General features: G+C 37.5%; 1 protein-coding gene across 2 annotated transcripts in view; it reads left to right on the top strand.

The window, feature by feature from the left end:
- WDR11 (WD repeat domain 11) overlaps positions 1-17,103 on the top strand; it is a 59,779-nt gene that overhangs the window by 18,847 nt on the left and 23,829 nt on the right. For both annotated transcript variants that reach the window (XM_032878444.1, XM_032878435.1), the window contains exons 11-16: positions 1,965-2,049; positions 7,084-7,190; positions 9,010-9,085; positions 13,315-13,423; positions 15,526-15,650; positions 16,345-16,492. In XM_032878444.1, coding sequence (XP_032734335.1) covers positions 1,965-2,049; positions 7,084-7,190; positions 9,010-9,085; positions 13,315-13,423; positions 15,526-15,650; positions 16,345-16,492 — 650 coding nt within the window. The remainder of the gene's footprint in view (positions 1-1,964; positions 2,050-7,083; positions 7,191-9,009; positions 9,086-13,314; positions 13,424-15,525; positions 15,651-16,344; positions 16,493-17,103) is intronic.

Genomic DNA, 17,103 nt, shown 5'->3' with positions numbered 1-17,103 from the left:
AAACCTCTTAGAGAAATTTTAATTGAAATTTGTTAATGTACATTATAGTACATGTATATACAGTGTCAGTATACCTAAATTGTCAGTTAGGATTTTGTCAATTTCTTGGAGAAAAGTACTTCTTGCCATAGCTAGATAATTGAGAGCTAAGTCAGGGTCTGAGATTTCTGTTGTAGAATAAGCTGTATTTTACTTGTATAGTGTGATGATCAAGTCATTTATTGAATTTAGTATAATCACAAAGTAAAAAGAAAAAATATAAAATAAGTTCCTAAATTTTCGCATTCACTAGGGCAAAGAGTCAGAGTTCCACTATGGAATTACTGCTCCTTGTGGAGCCCCTAGAATATTAGATCACAGGTTCGGCATCATTAAAACCTACAGAATGTAGGGGCACTTGGGTGGCTCAGTCTTTTAAGCATCTGTCTCTTGATTTCAGGTTAAGTCATGATCTCACTGTCATGGAATCGAGCCCTGCATAGAGCTCTGTGCTGTTCATAAAACCTGCTTAAGATTCTCTTTACTTGGGGCACCTGGGTGGCTCAGTTGGTTAAGCATCTTCCTTCAGCTGGGGTCATGGTTCCTGAGATCGAGACCGCATTGGGATCCCTGCTCAGCGAGGAGCCTGCTTCTCCCTCTGCTTGTGCTCTCTCACTCTCTCTGTCAAATAGTAAAATATTAAAAAAAATTCTCCTTCTCCCTCTACCCCTCCCTTTCATCCCCCCACATTGTGCAAGTGTGCGAACATGCGTGCATGCTGTCTCTCTCTCAAAAAAAACCCCCAAAACACCAACCCCCTCAAAAAGCAAAAAGCTTGCAGGATGCAAAAATCATTTTATTATGATGATCTGTTAATTGAAAAGTTTTAGTAATTCTTCAGATATTGTCTCAGTAATAGAAGGTATTACTGTGGAATAGATGATAAATGTAAACAAGTATAATACTATATTTTTCTAGATTAGTTCTGTAAAATATTTAATGAAGCATTTAGCAGCAGGTACGCTAAAATTGGAACTTGTCTAGTGTTTTTATCTCTATTACTATTCTGTCATTTCTACATTCTGTCATGTCTACATTCTGTGTGAATCCATTCATTTTTTTTAAAGTCCTGTGCAGTGAGAAAATGATTGTCCAAGCAATTATACCATTCACTTTCTTGCTTAACTTATAAAAACATTTTAAGGACTAAAACATTACTTTTCCAAGAATGGCCGTGTTCCTCCAGATTAAATTATAGACACACACTACCTGAGGCCATGAAAAGCTTTAGACATAAAATAACTACAAACTGAATTACAACAGTAATAGAAATAGTGATAAACATGTGCTTAGTTTGTGCCAGGTACTGTAGTAAATGTTTGAACTGTGTCTTCTCATTTACTCTTCAGCAAGTAGATTTTCTGTTATTCCCATGTTAAAGGAATTAAAAACACAGATTTAGTGTGGGCAAGTAATTTGTATGAGTGTAAGACAGAGCCAGAGCTTGAACTCGGGCTAGTTTAACTGCAAAATCCATAGTTAACCACCACACTTGACCATCTCTGTGATTTTTAGAATATGAAGACAAAACAAAAATCTTTGGAAAGAAAAATAGAAAAGATCTGGTTTCTGAGTTCTGCTGAGGACTGAGGACTGGCTCTTGTAAACATTCCAAATCTGAAAAAGTAGAAGTTCCCATGTGTGAAAAAGCTTAGCAAAGTGCTTCTTCAAATTTTATGTGTATTGAGTTAGATGTTGAAGTCTTTTGTGAAAATCTGTCCCTGGATTTAGGAAGATCTCAGAGCACACGAGATTAGGCCCATTTTTGAAAAGAGAGTAGACAGAGAAATTCACTCTTACACATAGCTTGAGTCCCTTTTATAAAAGATAAATTTATAAAATTATTAAAATCTTGAGAAAAGACTTTTGGGAAAGATCTGGAACTACGGCTTGAGTAATTCTATTCTCTTATATTGTTTTGATAGGTACAGGTAACGGTTCTGTCCTGGTGTACCACCTCACCAGTGGGCTGCTGCATAAGGAGTTAAGTGTCCACTCCTGTGAAGTCAAGTGAGTATGCATTGTGACATTGAGATCACAAACAAAGCATACTGGAAAGAAGTTCCGGGACACTTTTCTACATTGAACATTATGCAGTGGTGATTATTTGCCTAAAAGTTTTGAATAATAAATATTCAAATTTAAGTAATGGTTATGTTAATCAAGGCTGAACACTAATTGTTTGCTTTGTAAAAGGATATCATGTAGTGGAAAATTTTGTCTAACTTCTATTGCGGCATCTGATTGTCGAGGATATTTTCTCACTGGCTGTCCCTGTGTTCCTTTGTTCAGATGGATATAGCTTGTTTTTCATTTCTATAAAGATCCATTGGTAGGACTATTCCTGACAAATTTGAATGAAGTCATGTTAATTATTAACTAATCTCATTTGTTCTTTGTTTAAACACCATGAGAAAAGGACCCAACTGGATAGCATTTCTAGTTTCATTTTGAGGTGTTGTGTTTGATGAGTGCTGTGCAATCAGAGGGAGCTGAGGGAAGAAGGTTGCTTGGTTTTGAAGCACCTGCGTCTCCACAGCATTATTTTGTTGGGGGCGGGGCTGCTCCCCTTCCTTTGCTCTAGCCATGATGGATTGTGAAGTTACATGTGATAACATAAATTTATTACATCGCCCATATTTTTGGGTGATCTTTTAACAAATGTACAAGAAAGGACATTTTCTCTCCTCTGTACGTTATATAATCACAGGTCTATGCACATGTTAAAATTCGTAGTTAATCCTTCCTAAATACTTTATTCTGAGTAATTGTATTTTCTGGATGGGGAAAGGTTAACCCTTTAAGTATGACACCTGATTGTGATGGAATTTCCAGAAGAGTCTTCATTGCCTTATTCTGTCAAGTACGTTGTTTGTGGTGCAGCCCAGGTAGCTGCCGGTCTCCACCTCCTGCTGAGCCCTCCAGGAGCTCCTTGAGTACTTCTGCGTGGCGTCCTAATGTCTTCAGAGTCACTAGTCCCCTGGGTGCAGTGACACAGGTCTGTGTTGGGGCCATGTCAGGCTGCTCCTCTTTCTCTTCCTCCATGAGACCTTTCTGCCACTGCTGCTACCTGCTGTCTCCCTTTCTTTCCTGTCTACATTGCTTTTCTTTTTTCTTTTTTTTTTTGTTTACGATTTATTTATTTATTTGACACAGAGAGAGAGAGAGAGAGAGAGAGAGAGAGATCACGATTAGGCAGAGAGGCAGGCAGAGAGAGAGGGGAAGCAGGCTCCCTGCTGAGCAGAGAGCCTGATGTAGGGCTGGATCCCAGGATCCTGGGATCATGACTTGAGCCGAAGGCAGAGGCTTAACCCACTGAGCCACCCAGGTCCCCTACATTGCTTTTCTTAACATTTCCTTTCACCGTTGGCTTAGTGTATAGTGTTTGCTTTTGTGTCCAACACCCACCAGTCAAATTCTCCATTTAGTCAGTACTTGTTCCGGGGACGTATTAAGTGTTAATACTTTGCGTGACCATTTCTTTGACTCCCCACTCCTCTATGTGGTAGGCACTAGTTTTATTCCCAATTTATAGAAGAAACTCAGTATTGTAATCTGTGAAATTTAATCTGGGCCTTTCAGGCTTCAGAACTGACCTTTCTACTTAAAGTGCATTTGCTATATCTCCAGCTAAAAAAATGCACCTCAGGCACATTTTGGCAATAAAATGAAAATGTTGATTGAGCCAGGATTCATGCTAGAAATTTGTACCTGCTTCTGGAAAATCAAGTACATTTTCATTTTTTTCTGAACACTGAAGACTTTAATAAAGACTCAATAGCAAGTTTATCAGCAAGCTATTAGTTTTAAATGAGATTTGTTTTCCTGGAACATTCAGATGGTAGATGTCACTAAATACATGACTTACGCATGCTGTGATAATATTTGTTATTGAGTAATACTTGAAATTATAGTGTTACTTGGGATACGAAATAACGGATATGCTACAAAAGCTGATGTTGTGAATGATCACACAAATGTGCTCCATTTTTTTATGTGAATTTTCCCTCATAATTACCATTTTGAAGATAATTCACATTTTATATTCAGAGATGATGCCTAAGAGGATGCTGAAATCCTGCCGTCTTTGTGTTTCAATTAATGTGATTATAGTATTACAATTAAAAGCCATTATGAAAATTTCACAGATGTGTCATAAAAATTGCTGAACTTATTAGCAATAAACCCAACATATTCTAGATATTTATATGCAAATTTAAGGTCAACATTTAAAAAGGTTGCCTTTACTTTGTACCAAACGCGTTTTTTCTTTTTTTTTTCTTTTTTCTTTTTTAAAGATTTTATTTATTTGTCTGACAGACAGAGATCACAGGTAGGCAGAGAATCAGGCAGAGAGGAGAAAGCAGGCTGCCTAATGAGCAGAGAGCCCGATGCAGGGCCCGATCCCAGGACCCTGGGATCATGACCTGAGCCTAAGGCAGAGGCTTTAACCCACTGAGCCAGCCAGGCGCCCCCTAAATGCGCTTTTTAAAGATCACTCACATACTTGAATCTTATGTGTATGCCTGGGCAGGGACTGCCTAACTGCGGCTGGTTTTGCTGTGGGTTGTTTTCAGAATCATGTGCTTTAGCCAGTTTGGTGTTACAAATACATACTGAGCAGCTTCTGTATTCCTGTAAACATAACCTTTGATGCTTATAATCCAATGGAAGATACCAAGGAATAAATAAATGGTATGTGGAGGTTTCCTTAGATTATTAGACTTTTTTGGATTATTAGTTTGTGTCTTTGTCCAGTAGGCTAAATTTACAATAATATAGCACAATGCTCTTTTCAGTGTCAGACTTCCTAAAATAGCAGTTTACAGGGCTATCAGAACATTGACTGATTCAGTATTGCTTTTAGTAAATTGATTTGTGCAAAGTACAATAATCTCTGTTTTGTCTATAAATTTGCAGAGGTTAGTTTCATAGAATTATAGAACTTCAAGGCCTTCCAGAGGTGGGTGCTTCCTGCAGCCCCCCAGGGTGGAGAAGTAGCATCTACAGCAGCCCCAGGAGAAACCAGCAGGGCCAGCCTGCGAACCTGTAGGAGTTAGAACCACAAATGCCTGCTGACAGTCTACGCTTACGGTTTTTCACTAGTTCAGAATCCAACAGAGCGATCCTATATCGAGTCCTAAAATGAGCTGCTGTGCTCACGAGTTTTTTGATAGATCTCAGTGTGTAGGTAAACCCAGACAATAGCTTTCTAATTCTGAGAGCCCTGGGTGGGTGCAGTGTTTGACAAGAGTTTTCATTCTTTTCTATAGAGGGATAATCCCACCCTTATCTAATCTTCTTTGAAGTCCGACTTGACTTTTATTTTCTTCAAGTCGATCAGTAGGACTCAGGGAAGCTGCTGCTGGAATCTGCTGGAAGGCGGCATGCGAATAGTGCCGCATTACAAATAAAAGCCACTCCATGTTTTGTTCTGTGCTCTGTCCCTAGCAAAGGTGATGTCTTTGTCTTACAGGCAGCGGGGAAAGCAGGCTGAGTATGTGTGACACTAAAAATCATGAGGAGGAGTGCAAGGCTTTCCTCGGACATCATTCATTAAATCCAACAGAGTTTACTAAGTGCCTTTCACGTGCTGGAGAAGCATGATGTGGTACCTCCCTTCAAAGAGAATGCAGCCCAGTGCAGTGTTTCTTAGCCACACTATTTCCGCATGCTTTTTAGGCAACACCCTACTTGCCCTTTGGGTCTCAGCGGGCCCTGGAGGCCAGATTCTGTGCCACTCTTACAAGTCCTGATTGAACTCTGTACCAGTTCTTTTGTAATAGGGAGTCCAGGACGCACTGGTGTAATGCCTTTTTTCTGCTAGATCATAAGCTGCAGAAGGATAGCAGTCAGATCGTTCAAGTGGTAGTCCTGGAGCCCTTGCACAGTCATGTGTATACACTAGGTACTTCCCAGACAGATTTTTTTTAAAGATTATTCATCTATTTGACAGAGATCACAAGTAGGCAGAGAGAGAGGAGGAAGCAGGCTTCCTGCCGAGCAGAGAGCCGGATGCGGGACTCGATCCCAGGACTCTGAGACCATGACCTGAGCCGAAGGCAGAGGCTTAACCCACTGAGCCACCCAGGCGACCCCCAGATAGATTTTTAAAAATAATGAAGAATGGGTGGCGGGGATTCTTAGTGTCCAGAGATCATGGCGTCACTGTATAGAGCATAGGTGTGCAGATCGGCAGCTACACGTCTTGGAGAGCATGTCTTGGATTTCTGTGGGTACGCAGATCTGACTGACGCTGCCAGACTTACATAGAGAGCACAGTACAGAGTGATTTTGTACAGTGTTCTCCTTTTTGTTTTGACTCTGATGGTCAGTTTATCCTGTGTCTCCTTCTCTGCCACCCCCCCACCACCCCCGGCCTCCATTCTCCACAAGCCATGGTGGTTAACACTGTAGTTAACGTCAGTGGGAGAAACTGCAGACTCACTTGCTATCAGTCCTCATGAAGGAGACTCCCAGGCATCCGGTAGATAGGTTGCTTGCTGTCCTGTCATCATTTCTTTGAGATTTTTCTTTTGTGCTTTTCTCTAATTAAGACACCATTTGGAATTGTCAGCCACTTCCAAATCTCACTGCTCAGTTTGAATTGTTTACTTCAGGAATTTCTCCCTCCTAACCAAATAGGAAATTTGATAAATCCCTCAGTGTACCCATCTTTTTAAGCAATCGGGCTCAGAATATTTTAATACCACTCTTTCTTAAGGAATGGAATTCTTGAACACTAATGCGATGTGTGACTCTCTTCTGTGCCAGATTTTGATAGTCATGTTAATGCTGCTGTGAATCCTGGCAACTAAACTCTCTCGCCCCCCATTACATGTGGAGATAAAGTGGTTTTAATTAGAAATAATTTCATATGTATATTGGAAACATATGGTAATTTAGTCTCAAATGAAAAGTTATATTAATATTCTTAATTAACTTGTATAATAGAATTTAGATTGTAGGAAAAACTTATTTTTCAAATAAGTTGCTCAGAAAAAAAGGGTATTTGACCGAACTTTATTTAATTTCTCACTTTAGGGGTATCGAATGGACCAGTTTGACTGGTTTTCTTTCCTTTGCTACTTCAACACCGAACAATACGGGATTAGTGAGAAATGAACTTCAGCTGGTAGATCTTCCCACAGGTTCGTGTATTTAGGCTACTAAAAGATTGGAAAGGGTTTGTCATATTGATCCTCTTTGTATATTCATTCTGTTGTTGTTTTTCTGTAATAATTGCCCTGAAAAGTCTCCTGGTTGTTGTTTGTATGCAAATTGTGTAAACCTGAGTACATGGCAAATGGAGTACCATTAGCCTGAACAGACAGATTCATAAGTACGTAGGGTATCACTTCTACTTTTAAGTACATTGTTATAGATAACCAGAAGCACGGTTTTAACACAAATCTTTGTGGTAGGCTTTGTTAGATTCTCTTCTAAAACTTTAGGCCTTTGTTAGGAAAACCTTTATAAATGTTTAAGTAAGGATTGTCTTTAAGAGCTCAAATTTAAAACTTTTGATAGTCTCTGTCTAAAGAGGGAAAGAGCTTGGAGACTTTCCAGGAGGAGGCATTCCAGTAAAGTAACTTGTTCAGAATTGTTTAAAAACCTACAACTCAATGAATTTCAAAATGAACTTTGAGATAGAATAAGGTGAGAGTTTCAAATTATGATACCTGCATGACTTCAAATAGAATTTGCAACAAAATTATAGTGAGTTTCTTTAAAATGGTGTAGCAATAAGAATATATGTAGATAGTTTGAATCCTAGGATATATGTGAGTGTGCACGTGTGTGTAGTAAATCAAGTTATTTTCTCAATACGTATTTCCAATATATGGTTGTTCTTACTTACTGAGTATGTTACTAAACCTCAAGAATTAACCCCACTGAAATCAGTCCAGTGTTGTTCTGGTCTCATTGGAAGTGACCTGCCCTGTATTCGGGTCTCTCTGATGACATGGTAGCCCAGGGGCAAACTGCTGTTTTCTAGTATCATTCACTTAAAAAAAAAAAAAAAATCCTTTTTATTTTTTCCAGTCAGCTCAGACCTGCTAGATAACTTAAAATCTTTCTTTCACAGATTTATTTTTAAGCAACAAATTTGGAAGTCATAATTATTAACTTGCTTAAGTGGGATATTTGAGTTCATAGATTATAGACTTTTCTAGCCTGTCTTACAAGGATGTTCAGGAAAGGATGCGGGTGTTTGGCAAGTAAGAACAGGGGCCCCATTTGACAGCACTGAGGAGTGGGGAGTCGTGCAGGCACTCAACTGTCACTGAATTGAACGTGCTTTCTTTTGCTTAATGTAAATAAAAATGTGGGAAAAGTTACAAAAATGTATTTGTTCACACGTAAAGTAGAATTTGCCTTTTTTAATTAGAGAAGACTGTTTAGCTTCTTTGGTAGTTAGCTAATTCTTATCATTCCCTAGTTTCAGTGTGTAGAGACCTTTTGATAGGAACAGTTCAAAAGTATTTCAGTTGAGCAATTTGTACCTGGGAGAGAAAATCTTAAATATCTGTTTAAAGAGTGTTTTCCCTGCTGGTTAGTATTTATGAGCATGGGAGTGTTTCTGTAACTTTAAATATACCAGTCGTTTCCCAGTAGACCATTTCTTTACCATACATGTATTGAAACTCTGGAAATTGGTATTTTTGAATTTCTAAAATATAACTATTTGAAAGAAACCACTGAAAATATTCAAGAAACTCTGTAACAAAGGGAAATACCATTTTATAAGAGATATTTGAATACAAGTAGTATATTATTGGTCTTCAAGGATGATGCTTTTGAGAATACGTTTTGAATTTAGATTACTTGAAAGAGCTTAGAAGCAAGTAGAGGAATGAATGGGAGAGTAGAGGCAGCACTGATCAGATTCCTTTGGTGTGTATAGCTTTTTGTGTCTTAGATGTTTCATCTGATATTTTACATTTTCTTTAATATTTGCAATTAAAGGTAGGAGCATTGCTTTTCGCGGTGAACGAGGCAATGATGAATCACCCATCGAAATGATTAAAGTATCTCATTTGAAGTAAGTGTGAACCAAAAAGAAATCTGTGGTGTTACTACAATAGAACCTTAAGGATATTTTTTAATCTTTAAGAAAGGAGGACTGTGCTAGAATGCATATAGAATTTCTTAGTGACAGTAAATGGTGCTTTGCAGCCATTCCCAAGAAAATACTTTGATCACAAAATTAAACTGCTATTGCTTTTAATTACTACTTTTTAGAAAGATGAGATAACTTTTGTATGAATCTTAATATTATACTGGGTGTGGTGAATTTTGGAACACTGAAAAGAAATAAAGTAAAATGAAAAAAAATTTTCATTATATTGGTAAAAGCAGTAATGCTCTTTCATTCTGCTGTAGCAGTAGGGATGTAAACGCCTGTCACCAAGAAGCTTTGTCATCTAGCGAAATTCATATGCATTTCTATCTCAACATGGGTTTGTTGAATCAAGGAACTGATTTTCTTTGTTTATAATTTAGACCTATTTTAATTTCAGTAAGTTTTTGAGTTTTTCATTCCAAGGGAAAGTACATGTAAAGTAAGATTATTAAACAGAGACTGGATGAAAACCAATTGGAAGAACAAAGAAGGAAGGAGTAAGCTCTCTAAAATAGTTTTCAAAATTGCTTTAGCTTTTCTAGGATCTTTGCATTTCCATATAAATTTTAGAATCAGCTTATCAGTTTTACCAAAAAAGCTTCCTGGGGTTTTGAATCCATAGACCAATGTGGGAAAGAATTGATGTCTTAACAAGTGTTGTGATTCGTGAACATGGTGTATTGTTCCACTTATTTAGGGATTTAATGCCTTTCAGTAATTATTTCTTCATTGTCATTTGGTAATTTTTTTTTTTCTTCAGTACTATTATACATGTATTTTTTCCTTTTTTAAATTTCAGTTACCAATTATTCATTACTGGTATAGTGAAATAGTTAATTTTTTGGTATTGACCTCGTGACCATGCTAACTTAATTATTATTTCTAATTGCATTTTTCTTGATTTTTTAATATTTTCTCTATAGACATACCATGTTGTTTGCCAGTAAAGACTCTTCTACATCTCTGTTTTCCCCAATGTTGAATAGAGCTGATGAGAACTGACATCTTTGTTCTATTCCTGGATCTTACTGCAAAAGTGTTGAGTCTTTGAACATTAAATATGTCCGTAGATTTTTTTGTAGGTGACTTTTATTACATTGAGGAAGTTTTCTATACCTAGTTCACTGAAACTTTGTATCGTTGAATAGCTGATGGATTTTGTCATATGCTTTTTCTGCATTTAGGGACATCCTCATAATGATGGATTTTTGTTTTAGGTTGCCTAATGGGGTGAATTACATTGACCGATTTTTTGTATATTAAACCAGCTTTCCATCCCTCGCATAAGTTCTTCTTGGTGATGATATATTACTAGATTTGATTTGCTGATATTTTATTACATCTGTGCTCACGAAGCATATTGATCCAGTTTTCATGTAATATCCTTGCTGGTTTTGAAATCAGAGTAATGTTGACCTTGTAAAATGAGTTGTGAAATATTCCTTCCTCTCCTTTTTTTTTTATGGGTGAGTTTGTGTAGAATTGGTATTATACCTTATTGAAATAGGAAGAATTCACCAGTGAACCTATCTGGGCCAAGAACTTGCTTTGTGGAACAGTTTTTAAGCACGTACTCTGTTCTTTCATAGCTGCAGGACTGTTAAGGTTTGGTTGGTTGGTTTCTTCACTCAGTTTCGTTAGTGTCTTTCAAGTAATCTGTCCATTTCATCAGAATTGTTGAATTTATTGATTAAAAACTTGTTCATGGTATTCTCTTAATCTTTTAAGGTCAGTTTCATCTGATTGATGGCTCTTTTATTCCTCATATCAGTAAATTATATTGGTCAGTTTTGTTGATCTTTTCAAAGAAACTCTTTTTTAGTTTCTCTCATTTTTCTCTGTGGTTTTCTATTTTCTTTTCAGTGAATGCCATAGGTGTCTTTTTTTCTTTTTCTTGCTTACTTCTGGTTTAATATGTTTTTCTTTTTCTAGTTTCTTAAGATAGAACTTTAGATGATTGAATTAAGGCTTTTCTTTAAAATTTAATATAAGCACTTAATGTCACATAAGCACTACTCTTTGTACCTACATGTTTTGATATGGTGAGTTTTCATTTTAATTCACTTTATAATATTTTTAAATGTCCATGAAATACTTATAGATATTGTTTAATTTCAAAATGTTTAGGGGTTTTCCAGATACCTTTCTGTTAATTTATGGTTTCCATTAGAGTCAGAGAGCATATTTTATGTTATTTTTGTCCTTTTAAATTTAAAAGATTGTTATATGGCCCAGACTGTGGTCTTAGTGAATGTTCCATATGCACTGGTAAAGGTGGTGTATTCTGCTGTTATTGACTAGAATATTTCATAAATGTCAGTTCAGATAGGTTGGTAGTTATTCAGATCTCATACTGATTTTCTGCCTGCTTTCCTGTCTATTACTGAATGATGAATGTTGAAATGAACTTTATACTGGGCTTTATTTGAAGAGCTCATGTTCTTGCTTTGGGTATTTTAAAACTCTTTTATTAGGTATATACATATCTGGTATTGTTTGTTATGTCCTTTTGATTGACTTCTTTATCGTTGTGAAATGTCCTCTTTATTTTTGGTACTATTCTTTATTCAGAAGTAAGTTGGATTTTTCTAATTTTTATAGCCATTCAGCTTTCTTTGGATTAGTGTTTGCATAGTATATCTTTTTCTTACCTTTTACTTGTGTCTGATCTATGTCTTCACATTTAAAGTTGGTATCTTCTAGAAGGCATGTAGTTGGGGCTTGTTTTCCTATTTGGTCATCTGTGTTTCAAATTGCAGTGTTTAAATTATTCATAGTGAGTATAATTATCAATGTGGCTTATATTTAAATCTACCATCTTGCTAGTTATTTTCTTTTTAATTTAAAATGAATTAATAAGGATAGTTTTTAATTTATTAGACTTAATTTCTAATATGAAAAATGTCAGTTGTTATAAACCACATAAACAAAAGTTCTTTGGGGGAGGTCCTCAATAATTTTTAAAAATGTGAAAGAATCTTGAGATTACAGGGTTTGAGAATTGCTCAAATTATTTGGATTCCAGTCTCTTCTGTGTGTCCAGTCAGTCTTGACTCTACACACACCTGCTACGTTAATACCTCTAAAGCAAGTGAGCACTTTATCCCCCCTACTTTAAAACCTTCAGTGATCCACTGTTCTCTGCAGAGTGAATCTCTGTACAACCTAGCATGGCATATTCATAATGCGATCCAAAGTTCACACTTCGATCTTCTTTCTCATGGTGAATGCTCTTATGTGCTCTACATTTTCAGGTAGCAGGTTCCCCCACTCTGTGTCCTTTCTTGTCTTGGCCATTTGTCACATTTGTAACTCTGCCTAGAATGCCATTGCCCAGTTGTCAAAATAAGTCTCCTCTTTCATAGTGAATCTTTGTAGCATTTACCGGATTCTGTCTTACATTAGTTATTTACATATAAGCCATTAGATGCCTTTATGTTAGCTATAATAAAAAAAAGTAACATACTGCCTTTGTATAATCCATAATGATATATAAAATTCTTTCATGTGTGCTATTCCCTCCTCCCTTTTTTTATTCTTAGAGCATTTAGTGAGGGAGTAAGACAGATGTTATGAACACCATTATAAAGATAAGTAGAATAAAACTCAAAAAGATTACATGGTTTATCTGAGGCCACATAATTATCAAGTGGCAGACTTTGTCCTGAGTGAGAGAACCTAAGGCCTTTGGTACACTGAGTATATAGGGATCTTCCTGCTCAGTCACATTTCCTCAGTGTCAGCATGATAGAAACTTTGTGAAAACCTTTATTTTTTCATTTAATTTTTACCATAACCTGCACACCAATCCATTGGGATAGGTAGTGGTGTTCTCATGTCATGTATGAGAAAATGAAGCCTCGGGACGGTTACTATAAATTGATAAATTGGTGAAATGTCGACTTGTGCCTTTTTTCATTCTTTCCTCTGACCTGGGCTCCTTGCTTAATTGTGGCTCTATGGCTCTCAAAGGTCGTCTTAGGGCATTACCTTCTTAATGACTATTAATAATGAGAACTAAATATTAATTTATATGGTCTGTGTTTAGAATAAATCATGTGACTTTTCTGATTTACTTAACTGTTTATTTGTATTACTTATGGCAAAAATTTGGCAAAAGGGGGCTTATTTAATAATGTTTATTTTAGGCAGTATTTGGCAGTTGTATTCAAAGATAAACCCCTGGAGTTATGGGATGTGAGGACTTGTACCATTCTTAGAGAAATGTCCAAAAACTTCCCGGCAGTAACTGCTTTGGTAAGTTACAACTGAACAACTAGTGTATCTAGGCATGTTCGGTATGTGTTGAATATTTTTCTTTAGCTTGAGTTGAAATCATTATTATCATTTATTTCCTTGCTAAAAATGTGTGTTGAGAGAAAGAAGATGATCTAAGTACCTGGCGATAACTCTTATTTTCCTGGATGGGTTAAGCAAATATTGCATTAGTGCAATTCCAGTTAAGCTTTTACTTCGATATTTTAAGGAACATGATAAACCTATTCATGTTCAAACATGGTAAACATAAAAAGATTTGTGAAAGAATAAAGGTCATAAGAGCTACATCAACCTTAAAAAAAAAGGAGAGGACAATACTGAGAAAATGGTCTCACTTTATGGAGAAAAATACTGGATCTCTACCTAATACCATATTCAGAAGTGGGCTCCATGGGATTAAAGACCTAAATGTAAAAATATAAAGCTATATAATTAATATAGTAAAAAATGGAAGATATTTTTCTGTTCTGGAGCAGGAAAGGACATCAGAAGCTCAAACCAAATGGCAAAAAAAGAAAAAATGTATTTAATTAATCACGATTGATGCTTTCTATTCAATGAAGGACCCCAATGTCGAAGTTAAGTAGAGAATACAAGTTGGGGACACCTGGGTGATTCAGTCAGTTAAGCACCTGCCTTTGGCTCAGGTCATGATGCCAGGGTCATGGGATCAAGTCCCACATCAGGGTCCCTGCTCAGCGGGGAACCTGCTTCTCCTTCTCCCACTGCCTGCTGTTCCGCCTACTTGTGCATGCTGTCAAATTAATTAATTAATTCAGTCTCTTTTTAAAAAGAGAGAGAGCGAGAAGATAAGTTGGAAAAAGAAATTTGCCAATGTCTGAAACCAGCAAAGGACTAATCCCCATAGGGAGTTAGGATTATGGGAACTCCTGCACATACACGGTGAAAAGACTAACCCCAGTAGAAAGAGGGCCCAAGTACATGAACAGTTCACGAATGGTGGAGAAACCTAAAAGGCCAACAAGCATACGAAGAAATAGTCAAACTCAGCAGTTTTTAGAGATGGGCAAAATAAAATAACCCTAAAATAACCAGGATGTAACTTTGAAACTAACAGAAACTGGGAAGCCAGATGGCATCCGATGAGGGTGTAGTGCAGGTTGCAGGAATCCTTATGCACTGCGGGGAGGAATGCAGACTGGTGAGGCGCTCTGCAGAGCAGACTGACAGCGCCTGGGCAAACAGACATCCCCTGGGCGCCAGCTCTTTAGCCTCTGGTCACAAAGGAGCTTCCATGGGGCTATTGACTGAGACTGTGGTCTCAGACACAGAGCTGAGCTTCCATGGGGCTATTGACTGAAGTGTTGTTTGTCCAAGGGCTTGGAGGTGATCAAGGTGTTCTCTGCTGGGATAACAGGTAGACTACAGGCTGGCAGATGCGTTCGCGGAGTGTCTGGTAGCAGGCAGAAGCAACCGAGATGGGCCTGCCCCTGTGCTGAATGAAAAGAGTTAGAAACAGGGTGGGATATAACGAAGCCCTATTTATGTAAGTTACGAATACAGGCATGTAAAATAACTACTGGGAAGAGTTGATGCGTATAAGAGGATATTAGATTGAATGCATTAGAATAGGAGGGAAGATAAAAGAATAAATCAATCAAATGAGAGATAGGAGGTGCCTCTGGAGGACAGTGAGCCGTGGTTGGAGGAATGTGATCGTCTCACCCTGTGCACCTATGGGGGACGGCTAGAGGTAGGGAAGAGAAGATACCGTAATTGCATTTATTATTTTCGTTTTGTAAAAAAGAAACCAAAAACAAGGCATCAAAAAGTTAGAGCTTTTGGAAGTTTGTCATTAAACTCTTCTACCTTAAGCTCTCATTAAAGATGAGAAGTAGAAGGAGGTGGAGGGTACAGTATTAAAATCGGCCTTAAGCACTAATTAAAATGCATTTGTTCAGCTTTTCTATAAATAGATAAAACCTAAGAACAAATTATAAATTCTTGTGCAGTCATAATAAGTGATGTCAAGCAGTGGCGAGAACGCCCAGCTGTTCTGGAAAGACTGTTGGACAGAAGTAAACTGAGCACTTGAAGGTGTGCCTGTCTTTGCTTCTCAGGAGTGGTCCCCATCTCACAACTTGAAGAGCCTGAGAAAGAAACAATTGGCCACCCGAGAGGCCATGGCCCGCCAGACTGTGGTCTCAGACACAGAGCTGAGCATCGTGGAGTCCTCCGTAATCAGGTGCGGTGTGCTGTTTCCTGCCTCTCTCATTTGTGATACCAGTGGCCTTGTGGGGAACTTGCCAGGGGCCATCCAAAGGCATCAGTAGTACCTTGTTGTATTTCAGTCCATACCTGGACAACGGAAGAGCTAATTTTATTATTTCATTGCTTAGCGCAGTCAGTAATGCGTACAGTAATAACCGCATGTCAGCATCCATTAGCAAGCATGACCATTCTCACTACCCTTCTGTTCCCTGAACTTTAGCTTCTGGAATTCAAATGAATGTCGCGTGAACATCCAGGTAGATCATACTGTCATTTATACACAAAAGCAAATGTGTAGCCAAAGCTAGATTTATATGGACTGTCCCCATTTCTATCCCCACCAGTTTTACAAATAAAAAAAACCTCAGCAGGAATGACGGGTGACGGTAAGGCCTCTCTTTCTGCAGCAGAAATGGTGAACAAGTTTCTTATGTGACGTCTAGATGACTGCATTTCTCTGTATGCGGTAAACGACCTGTTGGGTGTAGTTTGTGCTTTCCTATTATTAGTTGGGCAAAGATTAGTGTCAGTGCTTTTTCTTTTTTTTCTTTTTAGGTAAATAGTTTTGGACCTTTTGTTAATGCATCTGTATTTTGGGCAAGTTAATTAATGTGTGTGTCACTCTAGGGAAAAGAAATACCTTTATCTTATTCCTCTCTATTCCAAAGCTTGTTGCAGGAGGCAGAAAGTAAATCTGAACTCAGTCAGAACATCTCTGCCCGGGAGCATTTTGTGTTTACTGATAATGACGGCCAAGTTTATCATCTCACAGTGGAAGGAAATTCAGTGAAAGATAGTGCTCGGATTCCACCAGATGTGAGTCCAACTCCTGATTACATCTTCGTGAAGGGTTCTTCTCAAAGATTTTGTTGATTCCATTTCCAGTGAAGCCATAGTTAAGTTGTGAAGCTGTTCCATGAAGGTTTAATGTAAATAATAAACTTGATTATTTAAGGAGATATTATCATTGATTAAACCGTTAGAGAATAACATTGTAACTACTTAGATTAAATACTTACCATGTGCTACTTATTTTTTTATCCCCTTAATAATCCATGAAGAATTCTTCCCATTTTAACTCTGAGAGAATCAAGGGAGAATAAGTAACTTTCTCAGTGTTACCCAGCTTAGTGACATGACCGTTTTAAACTGAGGTCCGTCTGTTTGATTCCATTATCTCTCCTCTTTCTACTTCAGGCATTACCTTGGAGGATTTGACTTACAGTCTAGCATCATTTTGGGGTCATAGTAATCAGGTTGTAGGTGCAATAGCATTATTAATATTTACTAATTTATATCTGTCCTTCTAGGACCTTGTGAAATCCTCTGATTGAGGTTCTCTTGTTCGTAATTTTGTGTCCACATGTATCTTATAGGTTGTTTCTAATGGATAGATAAGAAGATGTTTTTGTTAACTAGTACTGTTA

The sequence above is a fragment of the Lontra canadensis genome, unplaced genomic scaffold, assembly GCF_010015895.1.
Source record: "Lontra canadensis isolate GAN:19392208 unplaced genomic scaffold, GSC_riverotter_1.0 scaffold3, whole genome shotgun sequence".
Taxonomy (NCBI): domain Eukaryota; kingdom Metazoa; phylum Chordata; class Mammalia; order Carnivora; family Mustelidae; genus Lontra; species Lontra canadensis.
Note: the sequence above shows the minus strand (reverse complement) of the source record. Positions and strands in the feature narration are given on the sequence as shown.